General features: G+C 40.5%; 1 protein-coding gene across 1 annotated transcript; it reads right to left on the bottom strand.

Annotated features, from left to right (window-relative positions):
- Nucleotides 1-245: 245 nt before the first annotated feature.
- On the bottom strand, nt 246-18563 carry MARCOL (MARCO like). Its single transcript, XM_072744003.1, has 7 exons — nt 18061-18563; nt 13440-14323; nt 11202-11323; nt 7185-7223; nt 5100-5330; nt 1999-4632; nt 246-597 (listed from the first exon to the last, which is right to left on the bottom strand). Exons 1-5 carry the CDS (start codon nt 18107-18109, stop codon nt 5141-5143), a joined length of 1284 nt encoding a protein of 427 aa, XP_072600104.1. The 5' UTR covers nt 18110-18563; the 3' UTR covers nt 246-597; nt 1999-4632; nt 5100-5140.
- Nucleotides 18564-19019: the final 456 nt, after the last annotated feature.

The raw sequence follows: 19019 nt of genomic DNA, 5'->3' as shown, positions 1-19019 counted from the left end.
CTAGCTTTCATGATCATCACCCTAGCCTGGGGTGTTTCTAGAATTCCATTTCCCAATCCCCTTTCTCAGAACATTTGATTGTTTAGGTCAGAATGGATTCAACAATCTGTACTTTTCTTAAGCACCCCAGTAACATATTACTTGTTTACTTCTGAATAGATTGATTTTACTTCGCCAAAGTCTGCACATATCTTAACTCACTACCCAGTTAGAGAAGGTTATTTTAATAACAAAGATGACAATCATTAAACATTTTAATGAATGAAATTTTTATTATTTTAAGTCATACAACTTTCCATGTGATGAAACATGCAATTAGGACATTAGTGTTTCAAATTATCATCGAATAATTGAACATAGAGAATTAAAAGCCCTGAATCACAGGAACTTAGAGTTGGGAAGACTACGTAAATGCTCTCTATTTTATCTTCTGTTCACAGGACACATCCTGTCATTTATGATTTCAGGCTCTGATTGAGAATGATATCCTAATCGTCCATGGAATGTGTCATAAAATGTGATGACACATCGAAGGGCAGTGTGGTCAATATTCAACAAGCACCAAAATGTAAGAAAGTAAATTTCTCACCACTCTTCCTGTAGAGAAAGCAAGAGGGAGAGAGGGAGGGAGGGAGGGAAGGAGGGAGGGAGGGAGGGAGAGAGAAAGGAAATTAAAGAGTTGTAGGGAAGAAATAAAGTGTGTTACATTTAACAAAACATAAGGAAGATGCTAATGGCAGACTGGTGAAATTCAAATAAATTCTTTATGACAGTTAACAGTGATATACCAACATTAAGTTCTCAGGTTTGAGAATTGTGCCAGGGTTCTACAAGGTGTTATCCCTAGCAGAAACTGGATAAAAAACCTGGAAAATTGGTACTATCTCTTAAATTTTTCTGAAAATCCAAAATTACTTGAAAATAAAAATTTTACTTAGAAAAGCAGTCTGCGACACCTCCTGGGTCATCTCACTGTAGACAACAAATTCACGAATATAAATTTGACTATTGGCTGCACAAATTGGGTCCATTTCTCTGGTGCAGAAATGTACGTAATATGCATGCAGAATATTGGTTCGGTATGAAACATGATGATATCAAAGCACTTCTCAACAGAGGGATTTGAACTAGGAGCATCATGGGGAAGCTGTGCTCCACTTCCAGAAGCAGTTGGGCTCTACTAGCTCCTAGGCTGTGGCATCTGTCTCTTCCCTATGGGGCTCCTTGACTCTTCCCACCTCCTCCATTCTGATTCACTCTGGGGACCTACCCCGATCTGAAAGAGGAGATATTGGATATTGTCTTAATGGTTCTCTGGAAATGAAGGCCAATGTGGGGGATTAAATGTGCAGAGACTTGGGTAAGGAAACATCTGTGAGTAAAGTGAGGAGGGAGGTGGGAAGCCCTGGCCAGAGCACTAGCCTCCAAGCTCTTTCAGAGTGAAGGGGATGGGAAGGGAGATTTGAAGGGAGTGTTTGAGAATGCCCTGCTGGCCAAGGAAGATATTTGAAGTCTGTCATGGAGTTCATGAGACAAATGGACCACAGAGGAGTTCCTTTCTAGCCCGAATGGGCCCATTAGGATGGATTTCCAATGGTAAAGGTCTGTTCAGGGCCTTGCATGATGATGCCCCCTGCAAGGAGAGGTCTGCAAGGGGGATGATGGCCACCAGAGATCTGTCATTCTGCACCTGGGCTTAGGAATCCCATCATGCTGGTTGCTGGTCTGCCCTTAGGAATTCACCATTAGGTCCCATGAATTGATTTCTGCCTTTGCATAGTAACAAGCACAATTTTGGTGAGAGCTCAAACTCAAAATGACTTTCAGAAAGAAGAACTTGGGGGCAGGGTTCAGGATTGACTCCTAATTATTTACAGACATCTAATAGTTACTGTCTATAGCTGTTGTGCCCAGGTTACCAGCCACATGGCTTTTGCCATCACTTTGTGATGGTTTCTTCCTACTTTTAAGAGCAAAACCTTACTGTTGTGTCCTCACCTCTTTTCAGTGCAGAAAGCACATAGATTGCCATAAGTGTTTCCATTGCTTGCACAGACTGGATATAAATCTGTGGTGCAGTCATTTTGCCCAAGTGGATATTGTTCACAGTTTGGCTGCTAAACAGAGGTATAACAAAATGAAACTCTAAAATTTTCTCTATCTTCACATGAAAGGCTATGTGTCAAAATTGGTAAAATATTGTCTATATGTAGTTTTCAAAGGTAGCATCTATAACACTAACATCTGTAAAATCAACACTCAAGCCCCTTAAAAAATAAGATGTTATTATTAAATTGTCTTTACAAACCTATTACTTTTCAAAAGGTCATAAAACTACCTGACTGTGTTTTCCTAATTTAGTGAACACCATCCTCACTTCCCTTCACATCTTTCTCTTTCAAATTCTAGAAGAAGTCACAAAGCAGACGTTTTGTAGTTATCATTCCCTTATCATTCTTGGTAATTTCTCTAGGTATGTGTGTATGTCTATGAATAAACATATAGATATAAATACAATTTGTTTTGTATTGATGGTGTTGGCAATTTACCTAAATAAACAATATGTGTGCATACTGAGATCATCTGTTTCTGAAATTTCTCTGTGATCTGCTTATTCAGATACTTCAATCTGTCCTTCAATTTTCACCTCTATGTGCATAGATGGAAGTTATCATATTTGGTCCACCATTAAAGTGTATATTTTGGTTGGTTCGTTTGTTCCTTTTTTTTTGCTAAAATGAACACTTCTACTGTAAACACCATTTGATGTCTCTCAGATGATTGTTGACATGTTGTGCCCATTATCTGCATTTTTGTGTAATGAGACATGTGGGTTTTTAAGTTGTCTAGATAATGACAAATGGTTTTATGTTGCTGCTTAGTTTACATTTCCTGACTTTCATGTAATAATAACACTGTTTTAAAAGATCTCTCTGTTTTACATTTGTTTGAAATTTTGCTGTTAAAATTTACAATAAAAGAGCAAGTATTTTATTTTTTCCACCTTCCATCATTAGTGACTTACCACATGTAGGATTTCATGAACAGGTGGTAAAGATGTTTCTGCAACCAACAAATACAGATGACAACATTAAAAACAAAGAAGAAGAGGGAGAGGAGGAAGAGAAGAAGAAGAAGGAGAGAAGGAAAGGAAGGAGGAGAAGTAGGAGGAGGAGTGAAGGTAGAGGGAGGAGAAAAGAGAGAAAAAGGACCAGGAGGTCAAAGAGGAGCAAAGAGGGGAGGAGTAGGAGAGTGGTCTTTGGGGAAACAGAAAACATCTCTTAACAGCAGAAACCTATGGGAAGTGCTACTCAATATCCTGCAAGTAATGGGGCGAGTCTTTATGTCATTAGCACAATTAAAAATTCACAGAACGCTTCAAATCTGGAAATATTTTGAAATTCTCAATTATTCTCACTCTGTGAAAAATAATTTGATGTACGATTTTTTTTTTGATGTACGATTTTTAATAATCCCTAAGCTTTCTTTGAAGATAGCATTGTTTTTCTCCTTATTTTTGTAGATGGGACACTGCAGACCAAGAAGATCATGCTTTAGAACATGTCACTTACATAGGAAGAAATCAATTAGTACTTAAATCATCAGTCCCCTGATCTATCCAATAGGATACAGATGCCTTATTCTGGAATTCAAGGATCACCTGGAGCTCCAAGCAAGATAACCTTTATCAGAGAAGTCTACATGTTTCTCTCCTTAAGTAAAGGCCTGTCTTCTGGACCTCAGTGGGTGATGAAGAAGTCAGAATATTAACCAACAGCAGACCCAGAGGAGATCTTTCCTCCCCAAGGTTTGTATTTATTGACAATGGATTTGGCATCCAAAAAGGGAGGAAGAAAACAATTTAGGACATGTTCTTTAGTCACAGATGGACAAAGAGCCACGTAGGCTGCCCATTTTAACCCACAACCCTGTCTCCACTTGTCCAAAGTAGGAAATGAGAAAAAGCAATCCACTGATGCAATTTTTCAATTTTATTTACTATTTTAAAAAAGATTTTATTTATTTACTGGACAGATGGGAGGGAGCAGGAGAGAGCACAAGCAGGGCTAGCGGCAGAGGAAGAGGGAGAAGATGGCTCCCTCAGGAGCAGGAAGCCCATGTGATAGGGGCTCCATTAAAGAACCTTGGGATCAGGACCCGAGCAGAAGGGAGACAACCCTCTGAGCCACCTTGGTAACCCCACTGATGCAATTTTAAAATACATTTGTGGGGCTCATTGGGTGGATCAATTAGGCAAGTGACTCTTGATTTCAGCTCAGGTCATGATCATGGGGTCCTGGGATTGAGCCTCATGTAGGCTCCCCATTCAGCTCAGAGTCTGCTTGGGATTCTCTCCCTCTGCCTCTACCTCCAGCTCAGGCATGCTCTCTCTCTCTTTCAAAATAAATAAATCTTAAAAGAGAAAGCTGAAAACACATTTGTATGTCTCATCACTTTATGGGTTTTGAGACTAGAAAGTAGGTTCTCCCTCCTGGATTCCTGCATATTCTAAGATCCGTGAAATATTTCACCCAAAACTGGAAACTTTACTCACCAGAATAAAGAGGAAACACCAAGGAGATGATGAAAATAGCTTCGATCCATGATGAGAAAAGAGACATTTTATCAAATCTGTGGAAAGAAATTTTAGCATGTTTATGACATACGGCAGGTGGACAAACTTCCTGTTTCCAGAGGACAGTTTCTGACTGGCAAAGGAACCCCTCCAATCCCCTAGAGTCATAATTAATTACTTAATTAATTCCTATATTCCCAATTATGGTAGACCATGTCTCCTCATCTTTCTTCCCCTGACTCTGAGTTCAATAGGACATGTATGTGAACCAAAGGCCTCCTAGGGATGTGAGAGCAATCCTGGGGTAAGTCCTCTTAGTATGCTTAAGAAGGAGCTGCTCCTTCCCCAGGCTTGGCACGGCCCACAGGGAGCCAGGCTGCATGGAAGGAAATAGGCCCTTCCTTGGGAGTTCCAGGTCTTCCCCAGAACATAGAAACAGCTCCTGCAGGGAGGAGTGACCTGGAGCGGCCCTCGTAGCGGTGCCCTGCCCCAGGCCTGCCTTTGTCAGTGTCCCCTCACTGACCTGAGACGGAGAAGGCAGTGGACACAGGGAGGTGTTCAGCTCTAGGCGTTGTGTCCAGGTTGCTCATCTGTCTTTCTCAGCCACTCCCACCTGCCAGAGGCTTCTCCTTCACTGGTCTCTTGGTGAGGAGCCTGGTGGCACAAAACAGATGGTCCGCGGCACATAAGATGCTGTGCTGTCTGTCGTGTGTTCTGTGTCCTAACAGCGAGAGGCTTGGGGCAATTTGATCTCCTGCGAAGAGAAGAATGAGGATGGGAAAGGGTAATAAGAGTAATTATAGATCCTAAGATAGAGAAAATACATGTAAGCTTTCCAAGCGATTGAGTTGGAAAGGATAAGAGAATCAGAGCCAGCAGAGAAGAACAGTTTTGGGAAGTGCAATCAGGTAGTGGCCGAGAGCCTGGGTATCGAGCAGCACTGGAGCATGTAGGCTCATCAGACACTGGTTAGATCAAAGCTCTCCTTAAAGCCTAAATTGCCATTTTTTATCTTGAGATAATTGTAGATTTGAGACAGTCGTAAGAAATGACACCCACAGTTGTCCTGCCTCCTCTCTCCATTCCTCGCAATGGGAGCATCTTATGAAACTGTAGTGTAAATTCCCAGCAGGAATTGATACCAGCTGGAGACCTTCTGTCACTGTCTGTTCTCACCACCAAGATGGTGAGTCCATTGTTTGTACACAAGCCTGGGCAATGGTCTGCTTGAGGAGCTGTCAGGCAGGTATGAGCATAGCCTGCCTTGGGTCCCCGGCTAAAGGACAGGATGTGTGTAGTAGGCAGGGGGGACACCAGGTCACTGTGTAATGGTTACTCAATATCTCTGTGTGTCCAGTCATTTTGTTGTGCACCTTTCATTTACAGGGTGTAATATGTCATTTCCATGTTAATAAAACTGGAACAAAGTGAAGAAGACTAACAGAAGCGAGACTGAGACCCCACCGGGGCAATGCCTTAAGTTTTAAGCTAAATAATAGAAGTGAGTGACAACTGGAGGTTTTGAGGAAGGCTAAGATTTAATCAGCCATTGTTTCCCTGATGAACTAACCTCCTTCACAATCTGGTTTCTGGAGTTTTGGCAACTAAAAGACTTGAATTCAATTCCCATTACTGCTGAGTGATCTTGACATAATTTTTCATATTCTAATATACAATTCTGTATATTATATGATATATGGATATATTATATATACATATATTGGAAATGTGAGAGTAACAATCTCTGAGTCTTAGATCTTAGGGTCAAATATGAAGGCCGTTTGCATTCACAGTTGGCTTTTGGGCTTACCTTTCCCACCCTAATCTAATCTTCCTTTTATCAGTAGTGATAAAAGCTCACACTCAGACAGAAACTCTGAGGGTAGCACCGTTCAATGCCAATAATGGTAGACACAATCTGGCGAGTGCACAAAGTGCTCCATTATTCTGGTCAAGTGAGTATTGCTCTTAGAGTAGCTCTCTGAACTACTGACATAGATGCCATCTGAGGCTTCTGTGGCAGATCAATTATTCTGATGTGGGACATGTGAGGAAAAAGGAACTGAAGCCTACAGTTGAAATTACTGTGCAGCCCTGCAGGTCTCCCACCCTAGATTTCTCATCTTGTACGTTCTCCTGAGCAGAGATTAAGAGCAGGAGAGATGGCCTGTGAATCCCAGCTGTTCACATGCCTTTTGTTTTCAGTGTATGAACTTGTCCAGCACAAGGGGACTCAGACACATGTCCCATGTGTGAGTTGAAAGTTTCATGAAGAACAAAATGAATATATTATTCAACCTGCCTCAGAGGGAAGATAAGAAGGAGAAGACTGTACCTTTAGCATAATAGACATATTAAGGGAGAAGGAAGAAAAAATTGAGAAGTAAGAGCAGTTGGCAGCCTCCCCAGTGCCACTGCCCTATAAATTTTAGGCAAAGAAATCCCCCACTTTGGACAAAAACAGCAATTTACTTCAATTTTACCTAAACTCATAGGAAACCAACTAAGATGGTTTCATGCATGAAGCTCCCCCCAGTCACTGAATATTGTGTCTGCTTGTTTTAAACCTCATATAGTTGAAAAGAGAATAAGAAAAATTCACATTTACCAGTATTTCAAAGAAGACTGAATTCCTTCAGTGCACCACCTGTTTCAGAAGGAAGCAAAGGGATTTGCTGTCATATACCAGGCTTTAAAAGATGTCTCAGGGGGCAGGTTGGAGGCCCTGTGGATTAAGTATCGTCAGCTCTTGATTTGGCTCAGGTCATAATCTCAGGATTGTGAGATGGAGCCCGACATCAGGCTCTGTCCTGAGCTTGGAGCCTGTCTAAGATTCTGTCTCTCCTCTCTCTGCCCCTCTCTGCACACACTTGCTCTCTCTCTCTTAAAAAAAAAAGCCTCAGGCAATGATCAAGGAGAATTTGCTGATTCAATACTCACATATAACACCTAGCACTCACTACAAGTGCCCTCCTTCACCCCATCACCCATTTAGCCCATCATCTCGCACCTTCCCTCCAGCAACCCTTAGTCTGTTCACTCTAGTTAAGAATCTCTTTTATGATTTTCCTTTGTCTTTTTTCCCCCCATGTTCATGTATTTGTTTCTTAAATTCCACATATGAGTGAAATCATATGGTATTGTCTTTTTCTGGCTGGTTCAATTGGCATAATATACTGTGGATCCATTCACATTGTTGCCTAGGGCAAGATTTCATCATTTTGATGGCTGAGTTGTATTCTATTGTATACATACATCATGACTTTTTTCTCCATTCATCTGTTGATGGACATCTGGGCTCTTTCCATGATCTGGCTATTGTCGTTAAGGAAAGCCATCTTATACACGAAAGCCTCCAAAAATGTACCACAGATTGCCCCTTCAGGAAGAAGAAAGGGCAAAGGATGACTGTGACTATCTTGTTCACTTTTTCCACCTCAGCTAGCTGCACTGTGTTGGGAAATCTCCTCTAAAGTTCTCTGTGTAAGAAATTAGATGTGAAGATAAGGCACCGCGGTAACTTTCATCCTGTCCAGGTTGTGGACACTTGCCTTCTGCAGATGGCATCAAAGCCAGTCATGTGGCATGGAGTAGGGGACCATTTGATCTGAGAGGCACAAATGAATGAGGAGGGAGAAAATAACCTGTAGTTAAAGATCCTACAATGGATAAGCTATGTACAATCTGTCCAAGCAAGGGAGTTGTATAGGCTCCAGGAACTAGGGCAAGAAAACAAGAATTCTAGAATCTGTAATAGCTAAATACAGGCAGTACCTTAGTTTTTGAAAAAATTATAGATATGAGAATCACCTGAGGAGCTTTATAATAATATCTAGATTCCTTCTCTGAGATGGTGATTCAATTGCTCTAGGTTAGACCCTGAGCATTGGTATTTTTATGAGTAATCAAGATAAATGTGCAGCTCTATTTGTGGGTAACAGAACTACGGACATAAAATGGTATCTGGGACTTCATTACAACCATTTCCCCCTGTTCTAAACTAGCAGTTTTGTATTTAATAGGAACATTGTATAAACTGCTCTGTGACTGGTTTTATTTATTTAATAACAGCCGAGCCTATTTTAATGTGATTTTATTCAAATCAATTTATTCTTTTGAAACACTGTATGATATTTCTGATTGTTATGTAAGTATTAAGTAACTTAAGCATATTTAGTGAGGGCACCTGATAGGATGAGCACTGGGTGTTATACTATATGTTGGCAAATTGAATTTAAATTAAAAAAAATTTTAGGGGCAGCCCGGGTGGCTTAGCGGTTTAGTGTCGCCTGCAGCCCGAGGCGCGATCCTGGAGACCAGGGATCGAGTCCCACGTCGGGCTCCCTGCATGGAGCCTGCTTCTCCCTCGACCTGTGTCTCTGCCTCTCTCTCTCTATCTCTCTCTCTCTCTGTCTCCATGAATAAATAAATAAAATCTTTAAAAAAAATTTAAAGCATATTTAGTAATGAAAGTTTACTCATTTCATTCCTGCTCAGAATGATCAAATTTTTTGCATGTCTTTTAGAAGAAAATAAAAATTCTTGAAAATCATTAAAGTTGTGTACACAACTGGCCCTGGCCTGAATTTTCTGGTGCTTCTATATGCATTGTCAGAGCCCAGAAAAGATTTGCTTTATCAGATAACCTTATGGGTTAAGGCCTTTGTTCATATTACTTATTTGCCTTAAAACTTTTGTCTCCTTTTTTCTGAATATAGTAAAGAAGTACTTTTCCACCCCTTCCCAGCCCCTGTGTCTTTCTGACCTTATCTTTCCATGACCTCTTAATGGGTTGTTAACTTTTATGGAGCTGGCTCAATCACTTCTCATCAGCTGCGCCAAGACTGCAGGCCTTGTCTGATAGGCTTTTACCCTACCCATCCTGGGCTGTCATTCGCCCCCAGATAGCTCTGATTGTGCAGCCCTGAGAAATAGAAAGCTTCAGCTAGTTGGGAGTGGTAGAGTTGATACTGTACAAGGTAATCTTCAGTGGCAGTGGGGACTGGGACTCTTCCTGACAATGTGATAGGGATAATGTAGATCAATGGATCACATTGAAATCTCTGCCAATCTTTGGGATTTTTCTAGTGTATCTATAATTTGAGCTATTCTCAGGAGACTTGATCAGGGAGTAGTGGTGTCAGTAGGGAAGACCGAACCATTTATAAATAAGTCAGGGGGGATATAATCTAGGCAGCTAAATGTATTTACCTAATCCTAGACCATTTCTTATCTAAGGAGACTGGCTAAAATTTCTATCTCTATCCCTTGAAAATCAATGCCATTAATTGTTTGAAGTGTTCATAAACACTGACCTAGAACTCAGTATTACTTTTTAAGAATTTCACCTATTTTTCTCACCCTAATGCCCTGTGTCAGGCAAAAATCAATCTGTGTTCTATATCCATGAATTTGGGAACGTCTAGAAAATAAATGATCCCAGAAATCAGAAGCAACTCTGGAACTGACTTTATTTGTAGTGGAACAACCTGGAAAATAATGAAGGATCTATCCTATTGGCAAGACTCTTGCTGACCTCAGCAGAACACCCAAGGAAACCCATTGTTTAAGGAGAAGTGAAAGTAGATTTTGAGGTTCCAGGTAATTCGGTTGCTGTCAAAGCTAACATTTCCCTTCATAGTTCAGATTCAGTTTTCCATTACTCATCCTGAAAACGAGATAATGAAAGAAATTAAGGATCAAGAAACTGTGGCACCAACACAGAGAGAAAATGATATTATTTAAAAATCACATGGGAAAGAGCAAGTTGGGGCTTTGGCTGGCCTGTTTCATACTGACGGCTTTGAGAAATTGTGACTGTGTGCCAGGTGTTCCTTGTCCCTGGGCTAGCTGTCTTAGGTATAAAATGAGAGAAGGGGCATCTTATGTTTCTTCCCGCTCCAATTTTTATTGCTCTAGGGCACACTGACCTTTAACATTTATTTATTTCTGCACGAACAATTTAGTCAGCCTTCATAAGTAATTCAATGACCAAAAACAATAGAGGTGTAATTTTTACCTCATTACTATCTTTGCGGCCCTTCATTAATTTTGAAAGCTGAGACATGTAACTCTTTCTGAGTCCCATGTTCTAATTTTAAACCGCCTTAGGATCACTGTATTTCTTGTGGATGAACAAGAGGGCAACCTTGAAATGTTTGCCTGGCTCACCAAATCCATTCTTCAATATTGTTATTTAAATTTAAGATACATTTTAATAGGCTGAATTAATCTATGGGGTTCGTAGCTGTGTTTATCCTCTGATACATTTTGTTTGCTGTCTTCAACTGCAAAAAGGAAAGCTTTGTGGAAGCAGGAAGCAATTCTGTGTGTTTTGCTCACCTCCTCACCTCCACACATGCAATGCCTGGTTTATAGTGGAAGTTTAATGAATATGTGACTCAATGACTCAATAATAAATTTATTCCTACTTAAAAAGCTGAATATATCACATTCTCTCAGAAAATGCCTGAATTTACTGTTCAGGGTTAATACCGGTCATGTGTCCTTTGACAAACACCCAAGGTGCTATTGAGAAAACTACAGAGACACAGAGAAAAATGTTCTTTGACTCCTTTTGGATCAGAATCATACTTCCTGATACAAAGACACAGCGTCAGCTTACCTTTTGGCTTCATTGAATACACAACGATTCCCATAGGTTTTTCCATCAGAACCACAGACTGGCTTGTAGATAGACTGACATTTTGTATGTCCAGTTGGGTTCTTGCTGCTGGTTTTGTCAGTCTGCAGTAATGTGAAAGACCATTAGGCACATAAAGGGAATTCAGTTTAATTCTGAGAATTATAATAAAACTAAGAGTTATTGCTCAAAATTATTGATTAAGCATTGCATTAAGCCAATCATTTTGTGAATCCGTTTATTTTAAACTACACAACAATCCTGAAAAAAAAATGTGTAGGGTTAGCTCTATTGTATCATTGCAGGTATATAGTATATTTATGTGAAAAGCCCAAGACCAGATATGGATAAATACCCAAGCTGTGTTTAAAACCCTGAATTATGGGACTCTAGAACCCCTGCCCTCATTACATGCGAGACTGCCTCCATGTTAATTCTTTGTAGGCAAATCTTCCCCTCATTGAGAAAACAATAATTATGGAAAAGACATTATGACTCCGGGATCATGCCCTGAGCAGAAGGCAGATGCTCAACTGCTGAGCCACCCAGGCTTCCCAATTATATATTTTTATAGATTTATTATATATATATATATATGAGAGAAGAGAGAAGAGAGAGTGTGCGGGAGAGGGCTGGTGGGAGGGGCAGAGGGAGAGACTCTTCAGCTGATTCACCATGAGGGGGTCACAGACCCTGAGACCACAACCTGAGCCAAAATCAAGAGTCAGACACTGGATGGACTGACACACAGCTGCCCCCAAAGAGGTCATGATTTACCAAACCTTTCTTTTTTCTTGTCTCACAATAGGAAATGAGGCAGCAGGTAGTAGGATTGTGCAGACTTAAGTACTACCCGAGGCAGTTGCTTAGAGTCGACTTAGAGAATGACACACATCTGTGAGCACAAAGGAGCTCTGACAGCAGATGAGAACAGAGGCACTGACTGAAATTGTGAGGATCTTCAACAGGAGGCTTAGTCTTCTTAGGACCAAGGAAGCTGGACAAATAGCTCAGTCTTTCCTGTTGGTCGACACTCTACCACCGTTTCATAGCACTGCCTTACTTTCCTTCCACATAGTCTGTGAAATGGACAGGGCTGTCACACATGTTTCTGAAGAGCTTCCTGAGATAGCTTTGAAGTGGCCTCTAAACACTTGGAAAAACGCTGGAGGAGGCAGTAAGCTGTGGACGGCAGGACCGTCCCTGGGAGACCACTACTTCATGTCCACCTAGACATAAGGATGGAGGGGGACACTCGATTTTCATTTGAAAGGGAGCCAAGTCAGGAATGACAAATCTGAGGTAAAAAAAATGAAGTTCCCGTGAAGATAATGAGGTGGAGGAAGTGTCCTACAAATCTGTTCTGGATTAGCAGGTGCAGTGCCCAGGATCACTGTTACATGGCAGTTGGGAGACAGAGAGACTGGCGAGTGAAGGCAAAGCACAGCAGGACTCAAAGGGAACACGAGAGTCCTGGTTGTGCAGCTGTTTGCAACAATGTCTCCCACACATCACCTTTTCACTCATCTGACAAGAGGTTCGAGAGAACCTATTAGTTGTTCTAGAATCTGGGGACCCAGATTTCCAAAGAACTGGCACTTTCTTTAGAGGAGTTCATGATCCAACTGAACATACAATCAAGTACAGAGCAACATTCTATGAGAGAAGGTATCACCAGTATTAGGAATACATTTGTGGAAAATAAAGGAACGTGTAAAAGTGGATGGTGTGTGACCAGAGTGACATGAAATGTCCAATCATATCCAATGATTACAAAATCCTCAATGCCATGCTCAGGAGTTTGGGTCCTATCTTCTAGGCAGTATGGTGCCACTGAAGAATTTCCAGCGGGGCGGTGATTTAGATCAGATTTGTGATTTAGAAATACCACTTGAGGGGCTTGTAGATTATGGATGGGCTGGAGATGGGCATGAATGTTAAATGTGGTGGGGATGAGGACTCTGTTCAGGAAGGTCTCACCTAGTCCAGTATCGGGAGAAAGGCTGGAGTGGAAGATGGTAGAAGGGAATGGGAAGTGAAATAGAAGAGCACGACACTCATTAATGACCATCGGTGTATCTGAAAACGACTATCTCTGGGTTCCTCCTCATTTGTTGGATCATCATCACCACCAATCGTTATTACTACAGTATATTCTGTTAACTATTTCAAGTCTTGGAACATAAAATGGCAGAGGGGGAAAAAGAGATGAACACTAACCTGAATGTCCGTTATACTGGCACTGAAAGGGTTGCCTACATTTTTTCTTTCTTCTTGATTATAAAAAGACCTTGATTTCCCTTGTTGGCTATACCATCCTGGTCTTCCTTGCTGTCTAGATGACATTGAACCCCCTTGCTGGCTTGATGACACTGGCTTCCCTTGCTGGCTAGAAGACCCTGAACCCCCTTGCTGGCCAGATGATCCTGGCTTCTCTTGCTGGCTAGATGACCCTGAACCCCCTTGCTGGCCAGATGCTCCTGGCTTCCCTGGCTGGCTAGATGACCCTGAACCCCCTTGCTGGCCAGATGCTCCTGGCTTCCCTTGCTGGCTAGATGACCCTGAACCCCCTTGCTGGCCAGATGATCCTGGCTTCCCTTGCTGGCTAGACAACCCTGAACCCCCTTGCTGGCCAGATGATCCTGGCTTCCCTTGCTGGCTGGATGACCCTGGATGCCAACCCTGGCTAGATGACCCTGAACCACCTGGCTGACCAGATGACCCTGGCTTCATTTTCTGACTAGATAACCCTGGATCCCTTTGCTGGCTAGATGATCCAGGTTTTCCTTGTTTATTAGAAGCTTCTGCATTCCCTTTTTGATTACAGTCCCTTGAATTCTCTTGCAGACTCCCAGGCTGATTGAGAACTCCTGACCTTTCTTGCTGATTAAAATTTCCTTGTTTTCCTGGCTGATTATAATACTCTGGTTGTCCTTGCAGGCTAAATGTCACTTGTTTTCCTTCTGTGTTGCCACCTCCTTGCTGATTAGATGCCTGCTGTTCTCTTTGATGGTTAGCTTCATTTTTTCTCTCTAGAATAAATGCAGGCTCTGGACCTTCTTGTGGTTTAAAAACACTGGATTTCCAAGTCTGGGTTGAAGTCACTGGAATGATACCATAAGCACAAAAATAAAGTTATCTATATTTAAGAATTTAAAATTAACAGCATTCATCCCCAGAAATAGTATGTATTTCATGCCTCTTTGATTTGTTTTTAACAAAACCTCAAGACAGAAGCTTTGCATAACTTCTCATAACCTTAATGTTTGGTTCTTGCATTTTTTACCTAACTGTATCACCTGGTTCCTAAGAATCATGGGGTCAAACCAGCCTGCCCCATTTCTAAACCAAAGTTAGATTTACTTGAGCTGAATTATTTTCCCTTCATACTACTCCAAATTTTTATTTTTTGTGACTATTTCTTAATCCCTATGTTTCATAACTCATCTACTCTGCTTCTCAAATTTGTTTTGGAAGTTTATCCATCAATATATACATATATACTTATCTCATATATACATATATACACATACATTTACACATATATGATTTATTCAAATTCTATTCCAAAATAAGCAGGGTTTAGCCAACAATCCATTAGTGAATGGAATGGCTTTATAGCTGTTGATGCTATGGAATTCTGGTGGGTCTTATGTTTCATGTCCTTGGTTTGGTACGAGGGTTCCTTTTTGGCTTCCTCACTTTTTCTGTTTAATGATTATCCTTTTCCTCTCACTTTCTCAATTAGAGGCTTCCTCAAAGTTGTCTTCAGGCTTGCATTGTTTTTCTTCATAGGCTTCCTTGGTAATTTTTTTCAATTTTTAAACCTGAAATCATTGTGGTATGGATGGTTCCAGGCAATACGTGAGATTCACTTGTATTAGCAATAGGCCCACTTTATATATCCACAAGTACACATACTTGTGCCTTCCAATAAAGTTAACAGAAGTCAAACGCCTCATTAATTGTTACCCATTGAGCATGCTATGGTATACTCTATTACTGGTGGTCAAGGTCTTAGGCCTGGCTCAGGAGCTTGGCACTCAGTAACCTGGCTTACTAACTGTGCATAGAGTGGGGTGGGGTCTGTGGGTATGATCTAGCCATTCTTTCAATTTACCAAGAAGTCTATTTGAAGAGTCCATTACTGTGCCAGAACTACAGTAAGATCTAGACATACAACATTATCACAGTGAGATCTAGACACACAATATGACATTATTATTCTGGCCCCAAGAAGCTTGAAAGTCTACTAGTGGGTGCAAACAAGCACCCAGGCATTTATAGCAGTACGATCAAAGTGAAAATGTGAGAAGTAAATTAGACAACAGACCCAGACTCAAGATAGCAGACAGTAGGGCATCATCTCTCCTTGCTGGAGGAAGTGACACATAAGAAGAGAAGGCTCTAGCCAGAAAAAAAATGGGTAAGAAACTAATCATGTTCAGCAGAGAGATGAGTATATGCATGAGTTATGAGAACCAAACAGTGTTCCTTAGCAGGCACTAACTTGGAGAAGAAATCCATTAGAATAAAGAGTTGGATGGAAATAAATCCAACCAGCTGGGCTGTCTGGGTGGCTTAGTTGGTTAATGTACTTCCTTAGGCTCAGGTAATCATCCTGAGGTCCTGGGTGAGTCCAGTGTTGGGGGGCCCTGCTCAGTGGGGTGTCTGCTTCTCTGTCCTTCCCCTGGCTCATGCTCACTTTCTCTTGCTCACTCACTCACTCTCTGTCTCAAATAAATAAAATCTTTTTTTTAATGTAATATTTTTACTTTATTTGCTTTTTATATGTGTAATCCAATGTTTTAGAATCATGTAATATTTGAAGATATATTTTTTTAATATTTTATTGATGTATTCATGAGAGACAGAGAGAGGGAGAGGCAGACACATAGGCAGAGGAAGAAGCAGGCTCCATGGAGGGAGTCCAATGTGGGACTCGATCCCAGGACCCCGGGATCATGCCCTAGCTGAAGGCAGGTGCTCACCCGCTGAGCCACCCAGGCGTCCCATAAATAAAATCTTAAAAATCTTAAAAGGATGATCTATTTTCTTGTTAATTATGTTTGCTTAATAGGTCATACAAGCAAATACCTCAAATTTTAAAGATACAAAAGGATGAATAGTTTAAAGTCACTTTCTGTTTCTCTCCCTTCTCAAACCCCTTTGCCCACAGTTACATTTACCCAGTTTTTCTGTATTAGCCAAGAGATGTCTTACGTATTTACGAACACATTGGGATATATTTTCCACATAATTAGTAGCACATTGTACACTGCTCTACTCCTTAGTTTCACTCTGCACAGTATAGTGAGTCTTTTATCAGTACTATAGAGCATCTGTATGATTTTCCCCAAGAGCTACACACTATTTCATTTATTACATTTAGCACAATTTATTTAGATGGCCTTCTAGCAATGAGAAGCTATTGTGTTTCCTCTTTGTAGTACAAACAATGATATAATGGATTCTGAGCAGTATAGCATTGCTCACACGGTTAAATTTGTAAAATAAAAACTGGAGGTGGAGTTTTTAAGTAAAAAAGAGATATTAGAATGTGGTTTAATCATTTTTTGAAGTTAAACTTTTGTAAAATAATTAACCTCAGTCTTTTTTTTTTTTAATTTTGCTCTTCTGATTTTACACACCAAATATACTTCTTGGCATTGATTTATGCTGCAGTAGGAATTCCTGATTCCAATCTCTCCCTTTTTTTTTTTTTTTTAAGATTTTAGTTTTATTTGACAGAGATGAGAAAGAGAGAGAGCAGAGAGCACAAACAGGGGGAGCGTCAGGCTGAGGGAGAGGGAGAATCAGTGTCCCTACCAAACAGGGAGCCTTAGGCTGGATCGCAGACCTTGGGTCATGATCTGAGCTGAAGGCAGATGATAAGCGATTAACCTACTGAGCCTCCCAGGCACCCCTCTGATTGCTCTTTTTCCTTTACCCTTCAAATCCATAGAGCCACCGCATCTGGCTTTAATATACTTTCTTTAACAACAAATGTCTGCTCAGTACCTACTCACTGTCATCCGGCAAGGTGGTGTACAAAGGTATATGGTACCTGTCATTATAAAACATTTATGTTCTAGGAAGGGTTTTTGTCTATATGCATTTTTCTCTGAAGCATACATAATAATAAATATATGTGTAATATATCCATTTTCTCTGACACATATATTATAAAAATCTAGAATATCTGTGTCATTTATCACCTAGAGAAATTGACAGCCCAGGCTGGATATTTCAGCTTTGAACACAGACCACCCAACCGCATTCAGGTAAGGAATGGAGAGAAGTATGCTGAGTGGCAGCTGTAGACAACTCAGGTAATGGTGGCTAAGCAGTGTATTGTGATTCTTTCGACAGATGGCAGGAATGTATATTTGTTTGCATTTTATAACAGAGAAAATTGAGATTAAAAAATGGAGTTGCCTAAAATAACATAAACAAGAAACTAAAAAGCCAGAGTTTGAACCCATTTCTTTGTTACCACACAGCCCCAGATCATCCAACACAAAACCCTGTTTTCTTTTTATCAACATGGCTTGAGAGTATTCCCAAACTCTCATAATCCTTTTAGACTGCATTTTCTTCCTAGTGTAACGTGTTGCTTTCCCCTTTCCCCTGCGTGTGCTTCTCTGCAGCAGCACCAGATAATGCTGTGTTCTTTCACCTGGTCCTTACTTTTATGCCCTTGGCCTATATTTATGGTGTCTCAAATGACACTCTTCTCTCTGTCTGTTAGAGATTTGTCATTTTAACGTTCTCTGACAAAGTATTACTAATAACTCAACATTCCTAAGGAAGGAAAGTCATCAAAAGTAACTTTTCTTACCTGAGAACATGGCCGCGAACACAAAGGGAAGGAAAATGGAAGCCTTCATGTCAGACTCTGTTGTTTCAGACTTGCTTGTTGGGTGGAGTGAAGGGTAACTCTTCAGTAGATGCTTTCTGAAGAAATCATCCTGATCACCACCATATTATATATTTGAAAAATCCTCCACCCTAATTGCTAAACACTGTCACTTTGTTTAAAAAAATTATAGAGTAACTTTCACAAACTGGAAGGTGTTACTTCCTGAGTGGATTGCCATTTTTAAAACTAGTTTCACACCCCAACTCCCATAAATATCCAAAATTTAATATGCTTCTATCAGACACATATCTTACAGAAAAGAAAAAAAAATCGTGGAATCCATCAGGGAGAGTGGTAAATTCAGTGTTCAGGTTTTTTTTTTTATTGTTAAGAGGTGATTTATCTTTTGTCAGTACTCTTACTGACCTTGCAAGTTTGTATATCCAAACAGAGATTCCCATGACATTTTCCTACAAATAAATGATGTGCCAATTATTTACCTCAAATTATATTTTAAAAGCCAGTAAAAAATGCATGAGGCATGGGTCATTAATAAGTGATGAGTGCGTCCAGCGGGGAACGATGATGTATAATGTATTTTTTATGAGGGAACAAAACACAAGAGACCTTATGTTTGAGAATAACATTACACCATTGACCTTCTTGCCTCAAGCTATTATGCCACACAGAAGCTTATGTGAAAATTACCTTGGGATTTCTAGACGGTCATAAACTCAATATTATAAAAACAGTGGAATATTGTGCTCAAAGGTGGGTGACCTATTTAAGAAAATTTGAATTAATTGAGGCTTGTCTAAAGGAAAATGACCTGGATAAAGTGGGGTCTAGAAAATATAGTAGAAGGTTGGTTGATTGTAGTAGAAAATATAGGCTTGAGTATAGACAGACTTAGGAGTGATGTTGCCATTGGATTCATC

This window comes from Vulpes vulpes, chromosome 2 (genome assembly GCF_048418805.1).
Source record: "Vulpes vulpes isolate BD-2025 chromosome 2, VulVul3, whole genome shotgun sequence".
Taxonomy (NCBI): Eukaryota; Metazoa; Chordata; class Mammalia; order Carnivora; family Canidae; genus Vulpes; species Vulpes vulpes.
Note: the sequence above shows the minus strand (reverse complement) of the source record. Positions and strands in the feature narration are given on the sequence as shown.